At 41.5% G+C, this 10,856-nt stretch overlaps 1 protein-coding gene across 1 annotated transcript in view; it reads right to left on the bottom strand.

The window, feature by feature from the left end:
- Positions 1 to 502: 502 nt before the first annotated feature.
- The window catches only part of AQP11 (aquaporin 11), a 13,388-nt gene continuing 3,034 nt past the window's right edge, over positions 503 to 10,856 (bottom strand). The window contains exons 3-4 of the mRNA XM_009321927.1: positions 7,579 to 7,695; positions 503 to 1,510 (exon numbers count right to left, since the gene is read on the bottom strand). Of these exons, the coding sequence (XP_009320202.1) occupies positions 1,443 to 1,510; positions 7,579 to 7,695 (185 nt within the window). The 3' untranslated portion in view covers positions 503 to 1,442. The remainder of the gene's footprint in view (positions 1,511 to 7,578; positions 7,696 to 10,856) is intronic.

A 10,856-nucleotide genomic window follows, 5' to 3' on the forward strand; every position in this document is an offset into this window, starting at 1 on the left:
AAGACTCTCTTGTATGAAAAGCATGTCCAAACAGTTGATTTCATTTTGTAGTATAATCTTAAACGTACCTTGGAAAATTGAAACGCGAAAAGATTTTATTGCAACAAGTAAGAAATTACATGAAAATATTTACTTCCCGAACTCTTGCAAAAAAGATAGCTGACAACAGGAGCTGTTTAAGACTTGGTTCATAATTTTACTGTGAAAAAAACCCAAACCTGTCCGATTCCCTCCCTTCCTCTTAGAATATGCTCTGCAAAGTGACAGGTAATGAGTAGAGGGGCCTACTACTGGGATCTTTGTAGAACTTGTTAACCATCTCTCCTTTCAAACCTCGTAACTATAAAATGAAAAACCGGATTTAGTCTTAAATTTGAAAAATATATTTTGGTATACATAAACATTAAGAGGCGTCCAGAAGAAGAAACCTCATTCTAGAAACAGAACTTCAGAGGATGGTACCTATCGGTGCTCTTCACCTCAGCTAACGCTATAAAGGGCATGTTTGTGCCGGTTTGGGTATGTAGCTTTCCTGCGGTTTTAGCTCTTTTATTTATTCTCTTATAGTGCAAATTTACTTATTTCAAGAAAAACAGCTCGTAAGAGTTACATAAAATCAAGGCCAAATCAAATTCCACATGATTCCTCCCTATATACTGTGTCTGTTTTACTATGTGAAGAGGCAGCAGTAATCTTAGATAAAGTAGGTTGGTGGGGTTGTGGGGGTTTTTTTTGCCTAAAATGCCCTTTTCTGGGTGTGTCTACAGAATTTTATGGTACTTTATCACCGCTTTCTAACCAAGACAAACACTCAGTAGCCTGTAGTGAGACAGGACGGGGCAGAGCCTTCTGGAAAGGAAGCGAGGGGTTACTTACCTGCACTCGGGTATTATTAAAACAATGCTGGTCCTACAGACTCTTACTTTTGGTGTAGGGTACGTCTAGAATAGAGCTGTGGAGACTCTTCTAGGGAGTAGTGTGGCCTTTCTTCCTCTCGGAGGTACGTGTATTGCGAGGAGGAATAGCATGAGGTCACTATCAGAATGAAATCTTCAGCTCCTTTTTTGCAGGTGCCTTCTATGGGAAGAAATCCAATAAAATCAAACCTTGAAAGGACTGGGTATTTCTCTAAAATTACTTTTGCCTGCTGTTGTCATAAAGGTCAGCAAACGGCACTTATGGCTCAAGTGACAAAGTTTCGATGTTTTAACAGTGCTTCGCATTCATATGGCTTAACTGAAAACGCTGGCAGATATTCTCAAAATCCCAATATGCCATTACAAAATAAATATTTGCATACAAAGTTGTAAAACCAAGTATTTCAAACATGAAATCTGAAAATAACAACTGAAAGGTGGCCTGGAAGTCGATGTTGTCAGTTTTCTGAAAGCTTCACGTCTGCAGATGTTGAAAGCATCTTTTTAACATAGTACTTCTAGATTTCAGAATTGGATGTCTCGGGATATCCGAGGAAGGATTTCATCCCATATAAAAGCCACAAGTATGGTACCTGAAAAGAGAAATGACAGAAAGGACCTTTATTTGAATGTATTTGAGAAGGACACAGTACTGGCATGGAAAATAAATATTATGTTCAAGTATTTGAGCGTCTAACATGCAGTGCAGCAGGGATTGCAGAAAAATGGAATTTTCTGTCAAAAAGGCCTAGAGGCAGTCAGTACTTTTTGCGAACACAATCTTTTTCGCAAAGAAAGCTTCAACAGACCATGCAAGTGATCCTTATGAGTCAATAATCTTAGAATCATAGAATCATTAAGGTTGGAAAAGACCTCCAATATCATCGAGTCCAACCGTCAACCCAACAACACCACGCCCACTAAACCATGTCCCTCAGCGCCTCATCTACCCGTCTTTTAAATACCTCCAGGGATGGTGCCTCAACCCCTTCCCTGGACAGCCTGGTCCAATGTTTAACCACTCTTTCAGTAAAGGAATTTTTCCTCACATCCAATCTAAACCTCCCCTGGTGCAACTTGAGGCCATTTCCTCTCGTCCTATCGCTTGTTAGTTGGGAGAAGAGACCGACCCCCACCTCACTACAACCTCCTTTCAGGTAGTTGTAGAGAGCAATGAGGTCTCCCCTCAGCCTCCTTCTCTCCAGGCTAAACACCCCCAGTTCCCTCAGCTGCTCCTCAGCAGACTTGTTCTCCAGACCCCTCACCAGCCTCGTTGCCCTTCTCTGGACACGCTCCAGCACCTCGACGTCCTTCTTGTAGTGAGGGGCCCAAAACTGAACACAGTATTTGAGGTGCGGCCTCACCAGGGCCGAGTACAGGGGCACGATCACTTCCCTGCTCCTGCTGGCCACACTATTTCTGATACAGGCCAGGATGCCATTGGCCTTCTTGGCCGCCTGGGCACACTGCCGGACCAGCACCCCCAGGTCCTTTTCCGCCAGGCAGCTTTCCAGCCACTCTTCCCCAAGCCTGTAGCGCTGCATGGGGTTGTTGTGGCCAAAGTGCAGGACCCGGCACTTGGCCTTGTCGAATCTCATACAGTTGCCCTCGGCCCAGCGATCCAGCCTGTCCAGGTCCCTCTGCAGAGCCTTCCTACCCTCGAGCAGATCAACACTCCCGCCCAACTTGGTGTCGTCTGCAAACTGACTGAGGGTGCACTCGATCCCCTCGTCCAGGTCATTGATAAAGATATTGAACAAGACCGGCCCCAACACTGAGCCCTGGGGAACACCGCTCGTGACCGGCCGCCAACTGGATTGAACTCCATTCACCACAACTCTCTGGGCCCGGCCGTCCAGCCAGTTTTTGACCCAGCGCAGAGTCCACCTGTCTAAGCCGTGAGCCGCCAGCTTCTCGAGGAGAATGCTGGGGGAGAGGGTGTCAAAGGCCTTACTGAAGTCCAGGTAGACCACATCCACAGCCTTTCCCTTGTCCACTAGGCGGGTCACCTGGTCATAGAAGGGGATCAGGTTGGTCAAGCATGAACCCATGCTGGCTGGGCCTGATCCCCTGGTTGTCCCGCTCATGCCTTGTGAGCGCCCTCAAGAGGAACCGCTCCATAATCCTCCCCGGCACCCAGGTCAGGCTGACAGGCCTGTAGTTCCCCAGATCCTCCTTCCGGCCCTTCTTGTAGATGGGTGTCACATTGGCCAGCCTCCAGTCGTCCGGGACCTCCCCCATTAACCAGGGCTGCTGATAAATGATGGAAAGTGGCTTGGCGAGCTCCTCCGCCAGCTCTCTCAGCACCCTCGGGTGGATCCCATCCGACCCCATAGACTTGTGAGCATCCAGGTGGCGTAGCAGGTCATTGACTGCTTGCTCTTGGATTATGGGGGGTTCATCCTGCTCGCCGATGTCAACCCACTGATTATTACATTTTGAGGTCAGTGGTTTGGCCAGTTTTTATTCCATCTAACAGCCTTTTTGTGTGACCCCTACTTCTTTGACTTTGAACCAAGGATGCTGTGGGAGATGGTGTCAAAAGCCTTACTAAAGTGACGGTATACTACATCCACTGCTCCCCGTTCATTCCCACAGACATTCATTTCATCACGGAAGGCAACCAAGCTGGCTGAGCGTGGATCGCCCTCGCTAAATCGGTGCTGACTGTTCCTGATGACCTTTGTGGTTTTACATGGTTGGAAATGGATTCGAAGACGAGATGCTCCACCATCTTCCCAGTGACTGAGGTTAGACCAACTAGCTTATAGTTCCCTGACGTCTTTCTCCTCCTCCTCTTCCTTAAAAGCAGGCATGGTATTAGCTCATTTCCAGTTGTGAGGAAGCTCCTCCAACTGCTGTAACTTCCCGTAAATGATGGACAACAGTAACATCGGCCAACTCTACCTGCATTTTTAGATGAATCCCAGGAGAGCCAATGGATTTGCATTCATCCAGCTTCTCTGTCGTTCCTACCCTGTTGCTCCCCCACTATTTATTGCCTCCTTTCCAAAACCTTACTGTTTTACACAGAGGTTTGGGAGTAAACTTTGCTTGGGAACACTGTGGGGGGCAGGGGGGGAAGAGTACCTCAGCCTTTTCTATGTCACCCATCACTAGGTTGTCTCCCCCATCCACCAATGGACCCGCATCTTCTCTGGACTTTTTTTGTGATTAATATATTTGTAACCCTGTATGTCCCTAGTCTTAGTTCCAGCTGAGCTTTGACATTCCTGATCTTGCTCCTAAGTACACGGGCAAAGCTTTTATACTCCTCCTTTGCTGCCTGTCCCTGTTTCTACTTCTTACATGCTCTCCTTTGTTCATAGCGAAGCTTCTTGTCTAGCCAGCAGGGAAAGGCTTTGCGTCAAAATTCCCAGTCTAACTACATGACAGATTGTTCCTGCACATCCAACTGTGTTACTGAGCTCTCAGTAAGCTTTTTTTGAAAAATCACCTTTCCATGGGATACTTCTGCCATTTGTGGCAGCTTCCGAGGGAATTACTACTGACCTAGCAATTCCCTAAATAAACAGAATTTTGTTCTCCTGAAGTCCAAAGTCTAAACAGCTCTGCTATTTACCTCCCCAGTCTTCCTCTGGACCCTGAACTCTTGCGAGGACTACAACCCAAGTGGCCACATGCACCACCAGTTCTTTCCTGTTTGTGAGCAGGTCAAGTACAGGATTTCCACGCGCGGGCCCTTCAGTATTTGAATTAGACTTGATTAGTGACAGTTTTCTAGGAACTTCCTGGATTGCATTCACTCACTGCATGAGTGTTGCTCTGTCAGATGATGTCTGCATAGTTGAAAACCCCTAGAAGGACCAGGGTCTGGGAGTAGGAGACTTCTGCTAGTTGTTTGTTGAAACCCTCCTTTGCTACCAAGTCCCCAAGGTGCTGATCACTTCACTGCACATGGACTTGCAATTCTTGTTTCTTTGCTAAGCTCCGTGCTTAAGTGTACTGAACTTGATGGAAACCTCTGAATACCCTCTCCTCTGAGCAGAAAGGTGAAAGTTTCACCTGTAGTCTCCTCCCTTGCTTACCTCCTCCATTTATGTCTACTCCTAAGCAACTTTTGTGGCACTTATTTTCTATCCTGACGGTGAAAAAACATTTTCTTCTAAGGAACAGTATTAGTCTTTCTGGTAAAACTGATCTAAAGCAGTGGGCATTGATTCTGTTTTTATAGTGTTAGAAACCTAGCAGGATGCTAAGCTGGCACCTGTCCAGGAAAGAGCATCCCATTTTACTGCCCTCACGTCCATCATCTTGTCACCAACTCTTATAAGCATAACTGCCATCTCCCTGGTACTGAAAAAGAAGCATTAGCTCAGTCCCCATAATTACTAATGGTATAATCATGCCTTGACAACTAACATGAATTCCTTTGGCAGTAAAACAGAAACTATCTTTGTTCCACTAGTACTTACTACTTCTGTGTTCACTGTGCAGAATTTAGGTCTGCCTATGCTAAGTCATAAATGCTTGCTGACATCTATATTTACTACAGGAATTAGCTGTTTTAACGCTACTGGAGAATCACCTTCACCAAAAGGTCAGTGAAGCCATTTTGAAAAATGAGTTCTTAACTACAGTTCCAAGATTATATTCGTGAAAGACCATAAACCACCAGCAGATTTGTTTATCCTAAAAGAAAACTTCCACTTCCTCCTCCTCTTGTGAAGGTGATAATCAATCTTCCTCTTGTTCTAAGTGTCCTTTCTAAGAAAATTGTTTTACAGTTGATGGTTAAGAACTCGCTTACGGCTATATCAGGGTATCTGTTATATACCGAATGGTCTCAGTCTCCTTGTCCTCATGGGTATTTGCTATGCCCATAAATGAGATCATATTGCACTTTGCACAGGCAATTTGAAGTTTCGTGGTATGCTAGTCCATGGTTCTGCAGATGGTAGTTATTACAGCAAATCACAAAAAACCCTAATAGACTCCTAAAAGAATTCCCCAAAATAAGAACAAAGTAATTTAACCATCTAAGGTGCTGATGCTGGGAAAAGTGAGACATCGAATGAGCATATCATTACAACTCTGCCCGTTTCTAGTAAGTCTGAAACAGTATTTCTGCTGACACATGGATTCTGAAAGTAATTTTTACAACTAAATTTAAAATATCCCTTCCCTCATCATCTACTTTTATGATTCTGCTTAGAGGTTCTTTTCACGAGAATTTTATTATCATCACAACAGGTCATTTTCCTAGATGCCTCATCATTTGGTCCAATTTTGGAAGAAAAAATTTTATTCCTGTAATTTTCTTATTTTCAAAAAGTGTCAGAAAAACTTAATTTCATGTTAGATTTGTAGATCTGCGCTCATGTATTCATCAATTCAGTTTTCAAATATAACTCTCTCCTCTGTACTTCCACCTCAGATAGATACCTTACATTTGTTTACAACTCTTGGTTTTATAAGATAAGGTCTATATGTATCCATGAAGCTCCCTTGTTTTGTAACGAGATATTTATATAACCAGCAGACTACTTGGCACTTCAGGTGATCCACAGACCTGAGATCTGTAACAAAATGTTTGACTACAGTAGTGACACTGCACAAAAAGTGATGTGTCCTGAGTATTCACGTCTTTACAACCGCTTGGTCTGGAGTTCCTTTCCCTCTAATTAAGAGAGAGCATTCAATACATTCTGTATGTATTTTCCATATGTTAACTAATGATAAACCGCTGTTTATGAATTTTCACAAAAATGTAACATTACTCCCTAACCACATTCTAATTTCCTCAAGTCGTGGTTCCATTTGTGTTAACATCTGTTGATTTTGTTACTCAAGATAAAATCACCCGAAGGCTTTCTGCAAAGCAGTTCTGCAGGATGCATCTTGCTAAATAAGTAGAACATGGTGTTTCTTCTGAAACACGTTCTGCCTCCTGTTTCTTTAGATCACTTGTCAAAATATTAAAGCCCAAGTACTTACAACCCAGGCAATCTCAAAATGGATATCAGGCTGAAATCAGTGTTGATAATACAGAGATGTTTTCATTATTGAGCTATTAAATCGACAGACTTCTGTGCTTGCCATGGGGCTCGCTTGCCCTACTGTATATTAGAGTCTAGCGCTCGTTACTGGCTGCTTTTTGCTTTTGCTGCTTGCTGTACTGCTTATCATCTTTTGGGAGGGGGCACAGCCAGGACAGCTGACCCAAACTGGCCAAAGGGACATTCCATACCATATGACGTCATGCTGAACAAAAAACTGGGGGGAGTTAGCTGGGGGGGGGTGCGGCCGCTGCTCAGGAACTGGCTGGGCATCGGTCAGCGGGTGGTGAGCAATTGCATTGTGCATCACTTGCTTTGTATATTCTTTTATCATTATTGTTATTTTCCCTTCGTCTTCTGTCCTATTAAATTGTCTTTATCTCAACCCATGAGTTTTACCTTTTTTCTGATTCTCTCCCCCATCCCACTGGGGGGAATGAGCGAACGGCTGCGTGGTGTTTAGCTGACTGCTGGGTTAAACCACAACAGCATGAAATCTACGGAATATCGTATGTTCTGCTAGGACCCAGCTTTGCTGAAGACTACCTGTTTTCTTCTTTGCTGAAGAATACCTATATTCTGATTTTTGAACCATGTACTAAATAACACTTTCTCAGATACATAAAGTATTAAGAACTTACCTAAGGATGGTGCTATCCAATATACTAGCGAGTAGCTCAAAAATTTGTCATAGAAACAATTTGCATGTAATGAAAAAGCCAATGCTGGGTTAAATATTGCTCCTGTGAGATTTCCACCTGCAATAAAATATACACAATATGAAATCAAACCATCTTTCTTAATATTTATTTTAAATCAATATCGAAATGCACACACACAATACTACAAGAAATGTACACCCTGCAATAAAATGAATTAGCAGAAACCATTTGAAGAGAGAAACTTTTCTGGAGTTATTTATCCGATGATATGTTTAACAGTTTAACTGTTTTCTAAAACGCTTTAAAATAGCTGAAGCATAGGCTATAACTTCCTTTATCTCTTTCCAGCAAATATTCTTTGAAGAGATGGGTTTGGCTAATGTTGAATGTTTCTATTGATAAAGCTACAAGCTGTTCAACTAATAGTCTGCATCATGCTTTTAGAAGAGACAGAAATTACAGAAATATTAGTAAACAAATACTGAGCTTTCATTACATCCCCATGTCGCATGTAACACGTATGCAAGACAATGGAGAAAACTGTCAAGCACTGTTCTTGCTAAGCTGACCTCTGTACTTTCTTATTAGAACACTAATATTATCATATCAATTTAGAGAACACTAAGGTCATCATACGGTAATAACTTGGGGAAAAGCCTTCACAATCATTCTATGTGTTGCTTGAAGAAAATAAAAGCAAATGCCACTCCACTCTTGAAAAAGGAAGCTTAAAGAAGCCAAGCATCTGTCCTTGCCTCTGACTTCAGATGTAAATGAAGTTGCCTAAACATTCTCTAAATAACCTGATCTGAACATATTACATTGTGGAGACTAAACTGTAATTACACTGCAGATGAACCTGGAGCTAACTGTTTTTAATTCTGACATATGTTGTTCCTCTCATTGCAATCCTGCAGAAAAAGCATTACTCATAACAAAATTATCTGTATTTCTGTACTATTAGTTACTAACCACCCCATATCTGTTTTATTTATTAATCTATTCCCATAAAATATTATATAATTGTGTATGTTTAGTTTCTTAAAGCTTATTCTTGCTTTTCCCAAATAAGCTACCATGAGCTTTGAACTTATGGTACAAATACCATGCTGCTGTAATCCTCCTTTGTTATGAGCATGCAATCATTTACCGAAATTTTTAGTAAGGTCTTTGTCATTCTCCTGTATTTCCCTTTCGATATACTCATTATTTCTTTTACCGTTATTACAGTTCGAGAAGGTTTTAGTCTTTGTTGACCTACTCAGTTTACTCTGGTTTTACACTTGTTCTCAACAGCAACTCAGATTTACCGTGCCGTCTGTTACTCTGCACGTTGACACATTAACAACTTCCACTGTTGCCAGGAAGGTCATCTACAATAATTTACTTTGCTTTAAACTATGAATTCACTGCTTCTGCTTTTATATCCGCAAACACACATTTAAGAGTAGAATTTCGCACTCGGGATGCAGTTGCTGTTTCTGAACATCAAACATTAGACAGAGTTTTAACTGCTGTATTTCTTCAATATTCATTACTATTAACAACTGGAATATCAACCATAGGCCAGGGCCACTAGTATAATCTTATTTAAAAGTATTTATTAAACATCTCAGTCTGTGTACCAGAAAAGATAAATGATTTTATGGCAAAAGAAGTGTAACATCTTTGCCGTTGTACACATAAAAACTTAAAAACGTGAAGTAATGTGTGCTTCACACAATGTGAAGGCAAAACCAAAATTAGGAAGAAACTTGGAATTAAAAATATGTATGTCATTTTTACCTTGATATGTTAGGCTCAGAAACATCTAACCAATTTCATAGAATTCTGACTTCATTGTAATATTGCCTGTAAATGAAAAGCCCTCAAAAGGTGTATTTTTTATTCCCCTGACTAAATATTTTCCCAAAGAAAATATCCAAAAATATTGTTTACCAACATGTGTATAGTCTGCATCCTTAGCTTCTGAATCATTCCCTTAATATGCAAAGACATAATATCCTCTTTTTCCTTCTATTCAGTAGAAGAAACAGTGAATGCAGTATTGGGGCTTTTGTGTAGAATATGCACTATTATAAAAATTTGGTCTGTGTAAGTCTATCTGTAAAAAAAAAATCCAAATGTTTTTAACTATGAAAAGTAGAAGAAAAAACAAAGGGACAGCTTGTAATTTTGAAAATACTTACTGTACAGTCTGATGTTATTTGTTGCAGTAAGCTGCATGACATACCTAAGTACCTTTATGGAGTACACACAACAGTGACTTGTCAACATTTATTTAAACTTAACTTAGTCAACCATATAAATACAATGTAATGTTTTTGAGCCCTGTATGTGTATCAATATATTTAGACGGGTGTAAGCCATAGGGATATGGCTGTCCTTCAAAATTTTACCCAAATCAAATTTGATATGGAATAAGAGACATTCCTTCTTGCAGTTCGTTTTTAGACTGCAATCATTCCTCTTACAGGACACAGCTTTCAAACATATAGTAGAACGTAATTCATGGCATGAAGTATGGTATACTATGTATGAGATGTATTTTCTAACATTTCTGGTTCATTCATAACTGTAATAAACCCGGATCCTGAAGGCACAACTGATCTGGTTTTTAAAATCAGAGTGTATTTTTACATACATTAAAATAAATTTTATTTTGTAAATTTAATGCACCTTTCTGAGTTTCTAGCTAGAACACTGTACCTGTCAAACTCAAGTTTGAAAAATCATTATTCATACAACATTCTAAGCTATTTGCTATTTTTGTAGGAAAAAGGAAGAATGTTACCAGTTTGCCTAAATTAGCATTGCTTTGCCTAAATTTGCACTGGTTGCCTTGCCCTTTGGTGCTGGGTGAGCAAGAAAGATTCATTCCTCTTAAAGAAGCGCTCAAGTTCCTCATAAACAGTTAACAAAGCGGTGCAAAAGATTTCCTGAGAATGATCCAGCCCAGCTAAGTTAAGCATCTGCCTGTCTTCAAAGCCTGTAGACGAGAACTTGGCCTGCTGGAGGCCGCTGTCTGCAACCCCTGATTTGGAAGTCACTCTTCCTACTGTGTGTACGAAGCACCATTTCTCAACCTGGAGGTGGAACAGACACGGCTAGGGCTACGCCACGAGACCCACAGGATATGCCGTGGGTCGTATATATGCACCAGACACAGGTCGTGGCCACCTCCCAGGCCCTTCGCTATTGCCTCAGCTACGTGGCATGCCGTCAGGAGGCCGTGCCGAGTGGCCGTGGGAAGGGGG

This window comes from Pygoscelis adeliae, unplaced genomic scaffold (genome assembly GCF_000699105.1).
Source record: "Pygoscelis adeliae isolate BGI_AS28 unplaced genomic scaffold, ASM69910v1 Scaffold263, whole genome shotgun sequence".
Classification (NCBI taxonomy): Eukaryota; Metazoa; Chordata; class Aves; order Sphenisciformes; family Spheniscidae; genus Pygoscelis; species Pygoscelis adeliae.